This window comes from Typopeltis vanoorti, chromosome 7 (assembly GCF_054136105.1).
Source record: "Typopeltis vanoorti isolate ZY-2024b chromosome 7, IOZ_Tvanoo_1.0, whole genome shotgun sequence".
Taxonomy (NCBI): domain Eukaryota; kingdom Metazoa; phylum Arthropoda; class Arachnida; order Uropygi; family Thelyphonidae; genus Typopeltis; species Typopeltis vanoorti.
In genome coordinates, this window is record NC_143555.1 from 66,995,969 (window position 1) to 67,013,401 (window position 17,433).

The window sequence follows — 17,433 nt, forward strand, 5'->3', positions numbered from 1 at the left end:
TTTTATGGTGGGTATCTAAGGCATGGTCTGCCAGCCCAGAGCGGCTGTACTGGTGAAAATTGTCGAAATATAGAAGTGATTCATTAAAGTTATCTTTAATTAATTTACTTTATATGCGTTGTTAATTCCGTAAATTAATTACCAGTTATGTCTAACCAACGTATAAGTCTTACCACTAGAACTAGATAGCCAGTATTTTGAAGTGCAGAAGTTGAATCTGATCATTCTCTTACAAGGAAAATTACGAATTCTTGCAAGACGGTTTAAAATGAACCAAACAGTGCTAAGAAGTAATCTCCAAGAATCTTTTAGGGTTCAACTCTTTTATGATAAAACTATTAACTACTTGCAAAGAATAAATGAAAAACTAGAGCAAATAAAAGAAAATGATGATATAGAGATAGAATGGAATGATTTTAAAAAACTTTAATAAATGCAGTGACAGAATGCCTCAGAACAAAAAGGAAGAGGAAAAAGGGAATAAGAAACTGGTATTGAAAACATTGAATCAATAATCAATGACAAAAAAAAAGCATATAAACAATAGATAAACACAAAATCACTAGAAGCAGAATTTAATTATAAATACAGAAGCGCAATAGCAAAAAAAAAAAAAAGCAAGCTGAAAAAAGAATAGAGAAACATGAGATGACTTCATAGCAAAATTGGAAAGAGATCAAATGCATACACAATTCTAAGGAATATGAATAAGGAGATGAAAGAAAAAGTGAAACTTGAAATAATCCAAGAGAAAACCTGGCTGGACTACTTCCAAAACTGATGGCAAGATAGTAATAAATGTTTAAAGTGACATAATGCCATCTACTAACTATGCAGTGGGAGAGATAACATTACAAGAAATCCAACAAGTAATATAGCAAAGCAAATCTGGAAAATCCTCCAGAGAAGATGGAATAATTAAAGAACTTATGAAATATGCCAGGTATTCTATTCATTAAACGACTTTAAAATTATTTAACAATATCTGGCAGCAAGGAAAAATCCGAGAAAGTTGGAATAAGGCAGTTATCATCCCAATATATAAAAAAGCAATAAGTGCAACTATGAAAACTACAGAGAAATGTCTTCTAAATACTGGTTATAAGTTATATGTATGAATATTAACTTCAAAATTTAAATCATGTGTGGAAGATAAACTTTGCAAAGAAGAAAATGGCTTCTGAAAAGGACGACCATGCATTGACCCAGCTTTTGTGTTAAAAATCTTAATAAGATAATGTTACAAATATAACATAGAAACACACACAGAATTTGTAGACTACCAGAAAGCCTTTGACAGGGTCTTAGGGAACAAACTGTGAACCATACTCAATAATCTAAACATTCCAAATCAGATATTTGGTATTAGAATGTTGCTGCTATAACTAACATGTATCAGAATAGCCAAATAGCTGTAAGAATTGATGAAAAAACTACAGAATGGAAATCAATAAATGGAAGGGTCCATCGAGGATGCCCAATGTCACAACTCTTTAATATCTATATAGATGAAATAAAGAAATGGAAGAAAAATATAAAACCAACATTTAAACTGGATCATGGAACTATTCTTAATACACATTCGTTTGCAGATGACCAGATAATCATACCAAGAAGTGAAGATGAACTCCACAGATCAATATATGCCCTAAACATAATTTCTAAAAAATTTTTGGAATGCAAATATCAACATACAAAACAAAAATCATGGCTTTTAAAGGACCATTTCCATTCAGAAGTAAAATCATGATTGAAGATAAAATTTTAGCCATATAGCTGCTTTATTTTTGATATAATAACTGCTTCAAATTCCTTGGATGTGCTGTATCACATACAAAAGAAGTTGACACTGACATCAAAATTTCAAACTTTACTAAAGATAACAGGAATGATCCTTAATATTTTTAAACCTGACCAAGTTTAAAAGCATACAAGAATAAGAGTTTATAAGAGAAATAAAATGAAATTCCTACAAAGGACAGCAGGCTATACTCTCTGGGATAGAAAAAAAAAAAAAAGTACAGAAATAAGTAAAAAAATTAAAAATAGACTCAGTATTGGACAAAGTGAATACCGAAAGAAGTGGATTGAACATATCAAAATACTCCAATACTACCCAGGTTGGAGGATTTAGATTTTCTTAGTCAGGGATGATCAAGGAAAAGATGGAATGAGACCTTGGACCTAAATTCCTGAAAGGTTGATGATGATCATCATCATTTGGATCTATTAGCTATTTAATACAGACATGCAGTTAGACATACCATATTTTTCGAATAATGGCTTCACACATGTAAAGGGAAAACTACATATAATTTATTACTCCTATATATTTTGCTCAGTATATCATTATCTTCTTGCGGGAAGAAGACTGAAAAACATGCTACATTTAAATTCCGAATACAAGATTGAGTCATACAGTGAATATGGTAAGCTAAATATGGAAATAGACAACGGAATCAACAAAGTTGGTATGGTAGGAAGTCAGTTGAATAAATTCATATGGAATAAGAGAGAAATTAGCTGTATACAAGACAGTGTTTAAACCAATTTTAACTTATGGATATGAGAACTGAGTTAGAAGTAAAACACTTCTAACTCAGTTCATCAATGGCAATATCATATTAAAAACGAGGATATTAAGAAAGAACTTGATATTGTCAGCATCCAGGAATGCATTAGCAGAGCTAATCTCAGGTGGTATGGTCACTTAAGCAGAATGGGAGATGAAAGATTAGCAAAATAAGTGTTCTCTGCCAGGTTGGCAGGAAAACGACCCAGAGAAAGACCAAGACATAGGTGGATTGATACATTAAAAAGTTCCTTAGAAGACAGAAATATAAGAGCTGATAATATTGGAGTCTTGACGTTTGACAGACTGATTTGGAGGAAAATTGTAGATAGGAAGTTAGTAATAATGTAAATTTTTCATGTAGTACTATCATATCCTGTACACCCCTTAAGGGTATGTATCAGGAATTTGATGATGACGACGACCAGGCCCTCTAAATTATGTAGCGTAGCCACCACAGAACTTTAATACTTCCATACTTAAATATTTCTGGTCGAAATACTTAAGTATGGAATACGTACTCTAATATGTACTCCTCTTTGCATTCCTCCTAAAAATTTTTTACTGCTGTTCTGTCAATGCTTGGTTCATTCAAGTCTTTCAAAGTAATTATTCCAAACATTCAGGATATTCTTTGATGTCACCTTTGATGCCTTTTACAGGATCTTTCCTCCATTTTTAAGCTGCTTCAATAGCCTCCAGAACATTTTGCGACCTTCGTGATATATATTTTCCATACTCTTACCAAAGTTATCCCATGACTTGACTTTTGTTTAGCTACTTTAACACATAGCTTAGCTGTCTCACATTTTTCTGGAATCTGCCAACTTATTTGTTAGGAACTTTTCGGATGCTTTCTTCTTTTCTAGGACTGCTTCTTTGACTTATTGTGTCCACCATGGTGTTCTTACTTTTCTATCCCTGCAGACAACTTCACTACATACCTCTCTAACAGAGCCAGTCAATATCTCCAGAGTTTGTCAGTGAGACTCCAAGGTTTGGTTCTTGTTTTCAATTTGTTTCTTTTTTTTCTTCAAGAATGTTTGTATAGTTCAGTTAACAATTTACCTGTAAAATCTGTTCAACTTCAATTGTTTTTAAAAGTTTGTTACATATTATCCTTTTCCTTGTGATATCCATTCTTAGCCTGCTTAGTGTTATGTAATGGTCACAGTTCCAGTTTCAAATCCTGTGTACACTCGTGTGCATCCTGAACTGGCATAATGATATCACTATCAATAATGACATAGTTATTAAGGTTTTTTTATTTCTTGTGTTAATTTTAGAAATTATGGGCTTTACATCCATGTTATAAATAACTATTTTAATTTCTCTAAATTCTTATTTTAATATTTTAAGTTCTCTAAATTCTCTCATGTTATCTTAAATAGAATTTAGCTTTGATGTAGTTTCTAAATAATTAATTAATTTGTAATTTTATCTGTTTTTTTTTTTCTTTTTTCACTAGAGGTCATACCAGTAGAATAACCGGTGATCAAATCATTGTTTCTTTAGCTTAATGTAATTCAGCTTGTACTTGTATATTTGTATATACTCCAGATGATGACCTTAATATGAATATGAAGGTCAAAACATTGGGAAATTAAAATAGTTATTTTTAACACAGGTGTAAAGTCCATAACTTCTAAAATGAATGCTGATCATCGTGCAACACTAAAAGAAAGGATTATTTCTTGTGTCTTTTCTCCATGTGAACTTGTGCACATCTTTATGTCAAAACATATTGTTTGTAATGATTAGTCTGTGTCCCAGCAGAAGTCCAATAAATACTTACCATTATTATTAGCTTTGCCATTTTTTCCAAATTTTCCCAAAACGTTCTTATATGCCTGGTGGGATTCCTTTCCTACTATGCTATTCAGATCTCCAACAAGGACCACTTTTTCCATTTTCTTTACATCAGCTGTCTGTTCAAATGATTATCAAAAATTTTCTCCACTGCTTTGTTCTTTCTGTATGACCATAGGCACAAATAAGTTTCATTGTCTATTTCCCAATTTTGAAGTTTGCCCACATAACTCTACTTGAAACTGCCTTCCAATCAAGTTGAATTTCGTGTTTGGTGTTGAAAGCTATCACTACCTTCCTTGATCATTATTGCTCGAAAATAACATCTTATACTTATTATTTAGTAAGATCTCACCTGTTTTTTTTTTGTCTTCTTTGTCTCAGTAATGCGAATTATGTCCATGTGGTACTTTTCCGATTGTTCTGCAAGTTCGATTTCCTTTCCATTAATACTCCTTATATTGATAATTCCTGTCTTCAGTTTTTCTGATGTTGGGTTTATTCTTCTTAGATATTGATTTGGAGCTTGTTCCGGTAGCTGACTTTCCACTTTTTGCCCTGGTTCCATGACAAAAACAATAATTGGAGGGCATGCTTTGTTTTACTGGGCGATGCCCCACTGGCATGAAATCTCATCATGTTGTACCATCATGTGCATTTGTGGTGCAAGCCAGTAGAGAGTACAATTTATCAATTTGGCAAGCAAGTTCCCATTGGGATCCAGCCCATGGTTGCCAACAAATTTGGCAACCATGGGCTGGGAAGTTCCCAAATTGTCAGCCCATCCTCATTTGTTTAGTACCAATAGATTCCTACTAATGGGACTCGCCATATGATGGTGAGGATTGGACATTAGGGCAGCAGTCCCAGTCAATTTTCTGCATTCCTTGAAAGGCCACGAGAGGTTTCCCCCCAGTTATTTGGCTTTGACCCTTAAGCAACTCCTCTAGGTATATGTGAATTAGAATTTATTCTTTTTTTTTTTTGTTTGTTTTTGCACATTTATTTTTTTCTCAAGTTTTTAAACTGTTAGAACAACTGCTTAATTCTGTCACATCATTCTGTTGTATGTAACATTTCTCAGCAGATATGACAGTTCCGTAGTGAAATTATTTTTAAATAAGTTTTTATTTCTAATTACCTTTATAATATTGTACATTTCTGTATTATGGTTATTTCTGTTTGATATTCCATTTAATGATAGTAAATGAATTATTAAAAACAAATTTCATTGACTAGTAATGAATATTGAATATTTCAATAATAAACTTGTAATTTAATAAATCATGTAATAATTTTGTTGTATGTACGACAAGTTAGCATGCTATGATAATTTATTATGCTGAGATTATCATATTTTTATTTCATTCCACTACACTGATTGAATGAAGTAAAAATCATATACAAAACATAACTTTCTTTAAAGAAAGTTATGTTTTTCTTTAAAGAAAGTTATGTTTTGTATATGATTTTTTTTTAAATTTTATTTTAAGAAAAAGATTCTATTCTTCAAAAGTTCTTAGAAAAGACTAAAGATTTGTCTCCTGAAGAGAGGGGTAAACAGCTAGAGAAAAATAAAGTAAGTTTTTTTTTTTTTTTAATGAATATGATAGTTCTCTGTTTAAGCTTTTAATAATTGATTATTTGAATCTGTGGTAGACTTGCCCTGGCCATTGAAAAACCTGAGTATTTATACTTTATGCCTGGTTCAAATTCACTACTTTACTTATTGGAAATATGAAGTGACATGAAAGTGGAGAAGGATTCCTATTTTACAAAATTCTTGGCTATCCATGATGCTGAGCATCTTGATAGCACAGTTAGAATGACAGTGATAGGAGATGCTCAGCACTGTCAGAATGACATGCACCCTTTCCCCTTTAGTCTTAGGTTTGAATCCTGTCTGGGATGCAAAAAACCTTTTATCATTTTATCATGGCTTTTCAACTCAAGGCGAGTTAGCCAATTTCATATGGAGGTGGTAGAGTTTCCCCTCTGGGAGACTGGTTTTTTTCATCTTACAAGGCAGACAAACCAGCCAGGAGAACATGCAAATGGCAGCCATAAATATGCTATGCAGATAGGATTAACTGCCCTTCAAAGCATTAAGTAGATTTTAATAAGCCAAGTTACTGGTTATGACAGGCTACTGAGCTTAACCCATAAGGTTAAGATGAGATGAGATGGATTAATAGAATTTTTTTTCTTTTCTTTTATTTTCAGATGTTCTTCACAAAATGCATAAACACAAATTAAATTTTTGTCTATCTATCCATCTGTTAGTTATTCTTAGAGTGGACAGATTTTAGTTGATCTTGTGTTTGTTATCTTTACAAAAAATTTTCAAGTCATCTTACTATTGTTATATATAATTTCAAAATGTTTTGCAGGGGCAAAACATTTCAAAATTATGTATGGCAGTAAATCTGCTTAAATGCATAATTAACTCATTGAGTTTTGATGATGCTCTTTGTTTGGAGAAAGTTGAATTCAAGTCCCTTCTTGAACATGAAGAACCCTTTATCAGAGCTTTTCAACTGAAAGTGAGTTAGCTGGACTTGTGCAGAAAAACCTGAAATTGCGTTCCTCATCCTGCAAAACGGTCAAGCTATCCAGAAGAACAAATGTGACAGCCATAATATGCTATGCAAATAGCATATTATGGCCATCCTTTTGAAGCATTAATTAGGTTACCAAGAAGCCAAGTTACTTGGTCGGGACAGGCCATTGAGTTTCACATGCAAGGGAAGATAGAATAACCCTTGTATGGTTAGATGGAATTTAATAAAATATAGTCTCTTGGTTTCAGTTGAATCATTTTTATTGACAAAGCTATTCAACTGATATTGATAATTCCAAGCTGGATGAGTGTAATTTAATGAAATTTAGTATTTGTTTTCTGTTAAAACTCTGTCATTTCAATCCTGGCTTCATTTGAATCATTTACATAAACACCAATTAAATTTTTATGTGTCTATCCATCTTTTATCATTTACAGTAAAACAAAATTGTCTGTAGTATATATAAGCTAGAAATGAATTAATATAAATAATCGTGTTCTAACTTTTGATATGTTTGTGTGATATGTACAAATGCACCATCATTTGAATACCCCTAAATTTGTCAGACATAAGAATTATCTTGAAAATAGCAAGGGGTGCTTAAGGGTCAAAGCTGTATAACTGAGAAGAGACTTCCACATAGCCTTTAAAGGAATGCAGAGAACCAACCAGGGCTTCTCACCTAATGTCCAATCCTCACCTTCTCGTGGTGCACCCCAGTTGGTATCTACCTGGATACTGAACGAACGATGGGCTGGCAATTTGGGATTTAGCCGACCAAATTGTATTCTTATTGGCTTTAACCAGTATACAAAATAATGGTACAACATGACAAAATTTCATGCCGGCTGGGGCGCCTTCCAGTTAAACAAGGCCCCCGTTGTTTTCGCCAGGGAACCAGGGCGGACAGCAAAAAGTCAGCTACTGGAACAAATCTGAAACCACACCCCAACTCAACATCACCAGAGTTAAAGATCGGTACTATTGTTGGATTCTGATTATATAGAGATTGGAGTAATTATTATTTGTTTCAGAATCCAACATGATCTTCCATCACATAGGCTAGACTTGTAAATATTATTTAATGTAATTCACTTGTTTATTATTTAATATTTAATTATTTAATCAAGGATATATGTATTAATAATGAAAAGACTGTATTAAATATTATCAAGCTATTTTATTTATTACTATGTTAATATTATAAGAATTTGTATTTGATAATTTAACTGCACATTAATTGAAATGTAAATATTCTTTATTTATTCCTATTTGTAGAAGTTTAGTGTTATGCAATTCCTCAATTTTATTATATTTTGTTTGGTTGTCATGGAGACGTATGTAAGTGAGCGAGCACGTTTTTGGAACAGCACGTGGGGAGAATGTTGAAAATTATTGAAAACAGTTTTAGTCAAAGAAATCATGAGAACAATTTAGGCGGGAAGAACGCATATATAAAGGAGGAACACTGAAAATAAAGAGAAAAAGGAAATAGAGACAGAGAGGATTAGCATTAGGTTGGAATCGGAGCATTCGGGAATCACAGTGCAATAATAGAGAGTCGGCAAGTCACTCAAGCAGCTAAATAAAGTCTACTAGTCGAGAGGCGGTTAGCTAATAAGTTGTAGAATAACAATTATAGCTATGGAAGACAGCTGCGTGACTACTGAATGAATAGCAATACTAGAGTTGAGATTTAATTTCAGGGCCGACCTTTCAAGGACACACAGAATCTTGAAATAAAGCACGGAGTTACTAAAGAATAGTAGAGGCTGTGAAGTTGAAGTTTAAGGATAGCTGTGTATAGAATTATAGTGCCTAAAGAATTAATTGAATGCAGGAAGAATGAACAACTGTGCATATAAAACCTCAAGTTAAGAATTATTGTGTTGTCTTAATTCATGAGTGATCAGTAGTACTTCATGCAAGAACGTTTGTTTATTTGTATAGTGACCGATGATTAATTCAGTTATTGCTTAAAAGATTTATTTAATGAGTGCCGTATACTGTTTAAGTGTTTACAGTTATAAAAAAATGTTTGTGTGTAAGTTTATGAAGAAAGAAGATTATCGTTAAGATTATTCCAACCATTAATATTCCTTTGCAGAGATATGTGTGAGTTCCTAGAATTTCCTTATATTAACAGTAACTATTGCAGAGATTAGCTGAAGTGTAGATGTAAAAGTGTTTGTTTCAGAAGAAGTGTTACTGAATTTTTATTGCATTTGGAACTTAAGAAACTGTGAGATATTTGTGCAATCGGTTACTGAGGAACTTTGTGACTTTGAGATTTACCAAGTAGTTAATTGAATTTTGTGAGAGCTAAAATGTTTATAATATCTTACTTAGTGATTTGAAGCTAAGTGTAAAATTTGTGATTCTAAATTAGATGTTTGTTTTTGTTAATCTAAAGTTGTGTTTTGCCTGAATCTCTTTCACTGCACCATTCATAAAATATTCGAACCAAAGCGGGAGAGATAAATAAGTTTATATATATATAATATTTTTTTTTTTAAGTTAAATATACTCGGCCAGTATATATAATATTAACACCTAAAAGGAGAGATAGTTGTGAGTTGGTTTTTCTGGAGTTCTTGAACTAATTCAGATATAGAGTGGCACAGTCTTTAAATATAAATTTTCTCTATATTTGAATTAGAAATCAACTTAAAACTTATCAATTAGTTAAGAACATCGTAATAGTAATTATGTCGGATCCAAAGTATAGATTGAGAAGAAGTAGGATCCAACACTATCAACATAAGAAGCCTGAATGGCAAAGAAATTGAGCTAGCTGAGGAAATAGATAAGTACCAGATCAACATAATAGCAGTGACTGAAACAAAAAAGACAAAAACTGATGAGACTTTCTGAGCAATAAATATAAAATGTTATATTCAGGCAATGACAATCAAGGAAAAGAAGGGGTAGCCATAGTATTCAACATTAAATACGAGACTAATGTTTTTGAATAGCAGGCAGTCTCAAGTAGAGTGATGTGTGCAAATATCAGAATGGAGAACTGGACAATGAGACTTATTTGTGCCTATGGTCCCACAGAAGGCTCTACTAAGGTAGAAGTGGAAGAATTTTTTGAGGCTCTAGAGAAAGCTACTGACACAATGAAAAAGGAAAAGTTGATCCTTGTTGGGGATCTAAATAGCAGAGTAGGAAATGATTGTCAGACATACAAAAATGTTTTGGGAAAATTTGGAGAAAAGAGCATAGCTAATAATAATGGCAAATACCTGTTGGATTTCTGCTCAGGACATGGACTGGTTATTACTAACACCATGTTCCAACATAAAAATTTGCACAAATTCACATGGAGAGAAGAGGCAAGGAATAAGAAAAGTCTCATTGACTATGTTATTGTTGACAGTGATGTTTTCTTCCTGGTGCAGGACACCAGAGTATACAGGGGATTTGAAATTGGAAGTGATCACTATTTAATTTTGAGCAGAATAAAATTGAATTTCATATTGAAAAGAATGACATGTAAGAAAGTTTTAAAGGGAATAAAAGTTGAGCAGCTCTCAGATGTGAACTGTAGACTAAAATACACAAAGATTATTGAAAAAAATATGAAAGAGTTTGAGAACAAGAACCAAACCTTGGTGATTCAGTGGCAAACCTTGAAGAAAACCCTGATTCATGACTTATTTTTCACGGTATTAACAACACCACAAACACTTTTATCCACAAGGATGTTTTATTAACACTAATATTTCGCTGATTTTCAACTCGGCATCATCAGAGCACAACACACATGTAAACGCGACAGTGAGTTAGTGAAACAATATAATTGCAAAAGACAAAAGATCTAAAGTCCTATTTTGGCGCCCTCTAACGAAAAAAAAAAACGGCAGCAGTTATCCAGGAGTTTTTCTTAGGATAACCGTCTCCCAAATTTTTGGCAAATTAATGCAACCATATTTGTTAAGGTTGGGAGAATTCTTCAAAGCCATTGCTGACTCAAAAAATAATCTTTCAGATCTATAACGACTCCTAAATAGCACATTCATTTTCCTCCATCTAATCCTGTGTGAAGGAGTGTCCAAAGCGTGGTGTACCAGTCCCAACTTGCCATAGTAATAGTAGCGAATGTATCTTTCATGTTCTTCCAGGCGGATGTTCACTGATCTTCATGTTTGCCCATAATAGGCCAAGTCACAGTCACATGGAACTTCATACACTCCTGGGTGTGCTAAAGGGTGAAGTTTATCCTTTGGCGAGCGGATCAGAGTTGCCAGCTTGACATGAGGCTTGAAGGTGGTGCGAAGGCCATGTTTCAACAATACTTTGGCTATCTTTTCCAATGTACCTCTGATATAGGGAATGGAAATGGTCATGTTGTATTCTTGTATATTGGGGGGGGGGGGGGCAAAGTAATGGGCCTATGTAGTATTTTTTCTATTTTGTAAGGATTGTAGCCGTTGGCTAAGAACGTATGGCTCAGGTACTGGAGTTCAGTGGTCAGAGCTGTATCGTTAGAACAAATGGCTCTGTGTGTAAGTGTTTTTAAAATGCCGTACTGTTGGACTGGATGATGATGTGATTGTTTATGTAGGTATCTTCCTGTGTGTGTAGGTTTCCTGTAAATAGAAATTCGTTTTCCTCCATTAGATGGAGGAAAATGAATGTGCTATTTAGGAGTCGTTACAGATCTGAAAGATTATTTTTTGAGTCAGCAATGGCTTTGAAGAATTCTCCCAACCTTAACAAATATGGTTGCATTAATTTGCCAAAAATTTGGGAGATGGTTATCCTAAGAAAAACTCCTGGATAACTGCTGCCGTTTTTTTTTTTTTTTTTTTTTCGTTAGAGGGCGCCAAAAATAGGACTTTAGATCTTTTGTCTTTAGCAATTATATTGTTTCACTCACTCACTGTCACGTTTACATGTGTGTTGTGCTCTGATGATGCTGAGTTGAAAATCAGCGAAATATTAGCGTTAATAAAACATCCTTGTGGATAAAAGTGTTTGTGGTGGTGTTAATACCGTGAAAAATAAGTCATGAATAACCATCAATGCCTAAGCTTATCAGTTAGAAAACCCTGATTGATTCAGCCAGAGAGGCATCTGGTGAGTTTGTCTGCAAGGATAGAAAAATCAGAACTCCATGGTGGACACAGGAAGTTAAAGAGGCAGTGAAGGAAAAGAAGAAAGCATATCAAAAGTTCCTGGTAAATAAGTCAGCTTTTGCTCTTAGAGAATACAGAGACAAATGTAAGAAAGCTAAACAGTGTGTAAAACTAGCTAAATAAAAGTCATGGGAGAACTTTGGCAAGAACATAGAAAATAAATATCAAGAAGGTGGTAAGATATTCTGGAGGTTGTTGAAGAAGCTTAGAAATGGAGGAAAGAGTTCTGTAAAAGGAGTTAGAGATGATAAAGGTGACATGAAAACAGGAGAAAAAGATATCCTTGAAGTATGGAGTAATTACTTCAAAAAATTGCTAAACGAAACAAGCAGTGATAGCACAGTGATTAAAAGAAAAAAAACACTCCACAGGCATTCATTCAGGAATACATATTCATACTTGAAGTAGAAAAAGCCATCAAAGGCTTGAAATGTGGAAAGGCAGCAAGAATAGATGATATTTGACCAGAAATGCTGAAGTATGGTGGTATAAAACTCTTACGGTGGCTGCACTGCATAGTTCAGAAGGCCTGGACAGAGGGGCGAATTCCCGATGATTGGAGTAGAGCTCTAATAGTATCCATATATAAAAAGAGAAATAAAACTGAATGTAAGAATTGCAGAAGTATTTCCTTACTGAGCGTTCCTGGCAAGATTTATGCCAGTATACTTGAGAAACAGTTGAGAAGAATTGTGGAAGAAAAGCTTGGTGAAGAACAAGCTGGATTCAGGCCAAATAGAGGTTGTGAGGATCAGATCTTCACTTTACGACAGTTAGTTGAGAAAGCATGGGAATATAACAAAGATCTGTATTTAACCTTTGTCGATCTGGAAAAGGCATATGACAAGGTGCCAAGAGAGAAGCTATTCAATACACTACAGTTATATGGTGTCAATGGGGCATTATATCAAGCAATACTTAGTCTTTATTTGAGTTGTAAGTCAGCAGTTAGAAATGAAGTACAGGAAGATGGTTTAATGTTAAATCTGGTGTGAGACAAGGATGTACATTATCCCGTCTGTTATTCATTATCTATATGGATCACATTATGAAGGAAAGTGGTATTAAACATGATATCAAAATTGGAGATGTTAATGTCAGCTCTTTGCTTTATGTGGACGATGTTATACTTCTAAATAAATCCGCTACAAGTTTGCAAGAGTCCCTGACTAAATTGAATATCTGTTGTAATAGATATGGTATGAAGGTCAGCAATAAAAGGACAAAGACAATTAAAATAGGTAGAATCGTTGAAAATGTCAACTGTGTTTTGAATGGGGGAACCTGTGGAACAAGTAAAACATTTCAGCTACTTAGTCATGATTTTTAGTGAAGGTGGTAAATTAAATATGGAAATAGACAACAGAATCAACAAAGCTGGTATGGTAGGAAGTCAATTGAATAAATTCATATGGAATAAGAGAGAAATTAGTCAGAACACTAAATTAGCTGTATACAAGACAGTGTTCAAACCAGTTTTAACTTACGGATCTGAGATCTTGGTCAGAAGTAAAACACTTGACCAAAGACTAGAGACCACAGATATGAGAGTCCTGAGAAAGATTAGAGGTGTGAACAGATGGCATCACTGGCAATATCATATTAAAAGTGAGTGATATTAGGAAAGAACTTGACATTGTCAGCATCCAGGAATGCGTTAACAGAGCTAATCTCAGGTGGAATGGGCACTTGAACAGAATGGGCAAGGAAAAATTAGCAAAACAAGTGTTCTCTGCCAGGTTGGCAGATAAACTACCCAGAGGAAGACCAAGATATAGGTGGATTGATAAGGTACAAAGTGCCTTAGATGATAGAAATATAAGATCTGATAATGTTGGAGTCTTGACAAGTAACAGACTGATTTGGAGGAAAATTGTAGATAGGAAGTTAGTAATGATGTAAATTTTTCATGTAGTACTGTCATATCCTGTACACCCTTTTGAGGGTACATGTCAGGAATTTGATGATGATGACGAAAATAGCAAATATTCACAGTCAAAAATTCAACTCTGAAGAGTTTTCATGATAACTTGATAGGTATTTGATCATATGCATGTAGTGTAGTAATAATTTTCATTTCTCATTTTCCCACTTTCTTTCCTTTTTTGCTATCATTGGACCATCTTTGGAAAAATGATTCAAACTGGTGATAATAATAATAATTATCATTCTGAATCATTGGTATTTTTGGTTTTCTAAATGAAGTATTTATTTCTATACTGCTGCTGTTTGAAAATCTTTCCAATTCCAACTAATTGTGATGCAGATTAGTTTTCATGCTTTTTAGCAACCACATGTTCAGAGGTCTCTTTACATTTCTTTTTTTCTGTAATCCATGTTTCTGAGGGTTATATTACTGAAATGTACAGTAGATTCTGATTAATTGGGACACATGAAAATAGAATTTTTGCCTAATTATGTGAAGTTTCGTGTTAATAGTTAAAAGACAAAGTTAACATTTCATTTAGCAACAAATCATTTATTCAAGTAACTTGTTGCTCAATGTCAGCATAGATAATGACATTGAAGGATACATTTTTTGTCCTTAAAGTTCTTCATTGTAATCCTATTAAAACAACATATACAACACATTAAAAAAATATTTGAGTAAACATTGAATTTATATAACAGACATGCACATACTTACTTTTCAACTTTTAGTTCCTAATAGTTCTTGCTAAGAATTTATCTAGTTTACCCTGCCATGTTGTTTTGATTGACTGTGAGTGTAGAAAATCAGCACAGACATCTAGTACACACAATGGATTGCCTTCCTGCATGAAATATTGTCATAACCGATCAATACATTTCCTTTCATCCTGTGTAGTCACTTGTTGAAATTCAGATGTGTTATCTTTATCATTTTCCTTGTCTGTTCTCCGACTGTTTTAATAGAATGCTTTCAACAATTCATCCTCACAATCTTCATTTTCATTGACAATAACATTCAACATTATTGTTGGTATCTTCAAATTCTTTATAGGTCCTAACTTTTTATACTTCTGAAATGGCTTCATGTTCACTTTTGGCTGTGTCAGGCATTTCCAAGCCGAGATGCTTTAAACTGCAGTGAGAAAAACAGTTCTGAATTGTTTACTGCCTATTTTTTTATCAACTATCAGCAACAAACTCAAATGCCTGGAGAAGGTTAACTTTTGAACTCACTCCTTTGACTGTGGAAGATAATGTCAGTATAATTTCTTCAATTGCATCTAGGATGTTGCTCACCAACTTTGTGCAGTACATCTTCATATTTTTTATGATTCCCATATCCATTGCCTGCATCAAGGATGTAGTGTTGGCAGGCAGAAATTCCAGCCAGATGTTTGTCGAACACTGAACAGTGAGGGTGTGCCACACAGTTGTGAAGAATCTACATCTTACCTCATTAACTATTTCTTAAACATTCGGAAATCCTCCATGCATTCTTATTAGCATAGTACTTGGCCAGTAAACTGTTCATTCTTAGTTCCTTAAAGTATCAAAGCTTAACACTTTTCTCAATAGCCAACAGCTTCTTTTTTATCAGTTCTTGACATTTTTGAACAGCATAATATAGTTATGCGATCCACTGCTTTCTTAGAACCTGACAATTTTACATTACTGTAGCAGAGAGAACCATCCTGCATGGCATAATAAAACAGGCCTCTTTCAGCAGCAATGTAGCACAAAATTTCTGAAGTAATTTGAGTACTTTCTTGGATTTCCATTTTTCTGCACCTACAACATCAGCATTATCTTTCTTCCGAAGTGCTTTCTTGAATTTAATATCACCTACATTTCCATTGAGACAACCATCCCACCTATTGCCTTAAAATAAACATGACCCAGCTTTTTTAGCTGTTTCCTTTGACTTACTTTTTTAACATTGAACCACTGATTTGGGGAGTCATTTTTAATGTCAGGATCCTTATCTTCATGCTTCTGTTTTTGGAATGTTCCTTGTTTTCAATTGCACGTCCATTCTTTTTGCTATTTATCTTGCTGTTGTATGAAGCATGCAATAGTTTTCGGCACTTCAGTTATCTCCGCCATATGCCGATGATTAGTATTGGGTGAATGGCCTTTGATTTTTGGGCAGTTCTTTTGGCTACTGGTAAATCTTTACGTGGCATCTTGGTAAAGGTCCAATTTTTTTTTAAATTAAAAACAAAATTATCAAAAAACAGAGGACTGAAAAAATCCTTTTCTATTTCAGCATTGGCTTGGCATGATGTGCACACAACTGTTGCTATTTAGAAACGTCCCTTAGAAGGCAGTGTGTTGTAAAAATCTCAATCGATGTGATGAGTCATTCACATACTTCACCTAAAACGGCTAGTGGGAACAAAACTGAATCATTTACAAGCTATGGTTTGGTGAAATATGATCTTTGCTTCCCTTGTGCAAATAAACCTTGAAACCAATCAACCATTTACAAGTGATTATCTCAGAGAGATTATCTCAAGTGCTACAGTCTCCTGTCCCAAATAAACAGGATGCTGTCCTAAATAAGTAAAGAAAACTGGAAATTTTCTCAAATTTGTTTTGTTCTTTAAGATTTGTCCCAAATAAATGGCTGTCCCAATTAACCGATAGTCCAATAACCTAATTCTTCTGTACATAACAAGCAGTTAATCACATTCTTGCATTTACGAGTATATTGACATTTTTGTTAGAAAATATTAATTTCATGTTAAGAAGGTTGTTTTAGCTATATATGTATATATATATAATGCTTTTATTTCACATTTGTTGTTCACATTTTATATCGCAAGCGATTAGATTTCTCAAATATATAAATCTGTCAACTTGTTTTATGGGGTAGCCTTTTAAGGTTATGTTTAAATTTTTATTGATTGCATTATCTGTGATTATCATTGTTTTCGTTTTCTGTGGATTTATCATGGCTCTGTTAATCCATTGCAAAAGTGTGTTGTTTATTTTTATCACAGATTGATGATTCCAGTATATATTTTCATTAACTTTAAATTTTTGAGTATAGTCCAGTGTGTTCTAAGATTCCTGTAAGTTTATGGTGTAAGAGGTAGTGACAAATGCTTTTTTAAATATCCAGGAAGCACGGGTAGGCCTATTATGTTCAGCAGTTGATTTCTTGTACAAAATTCTGAGGTTTTGTATTGCATCACTTGTGCTTTTTTTGTTTTTGAATTCATATTGTTCTTCAGCTGTGTTTCAATCTTTAACTTTCTCTTTTCCCTTTTTTTTCTTGTTCTTCAGAGTTATTAGATCTTCTGATGTTTGAGCATTATTTCCTTGAAGTCTTCGTAATATTGAAGGCTTGAATGATGCCTGCTTCACTGCTTTAATTTTCAAGTTCTCCATTTTCACTACGAAATAATTTTTT

The 17,433-nt window shown here is 33.6% G+C and overlaps 1 protein-coding gene across 1 annotated transcript in view; it reads left to right on the plus strand.

Moving 5' to 3' along the window:
* The window catches only part of LOC150104743 (ubiquitin carboxyl-terminal hydrolase isozyme L3-like), a 253,981-nt gene that overhangs the window by 58,716 nt on the left and 177,832 nt on the right, over positions 1 to 17,433 (plus strand). Inside the window, exon 4 of the mRNA XM_090395923.1 lies at positions 5,875 to 5,960. Coding sequence (XP_090252049.1) covers positions 5,875 to 5,960 — 86 coding nt within the window. The remainder of the gene's footprint in view (positions 1 to 5,874; positions 5,961 to 17,433) is intronic.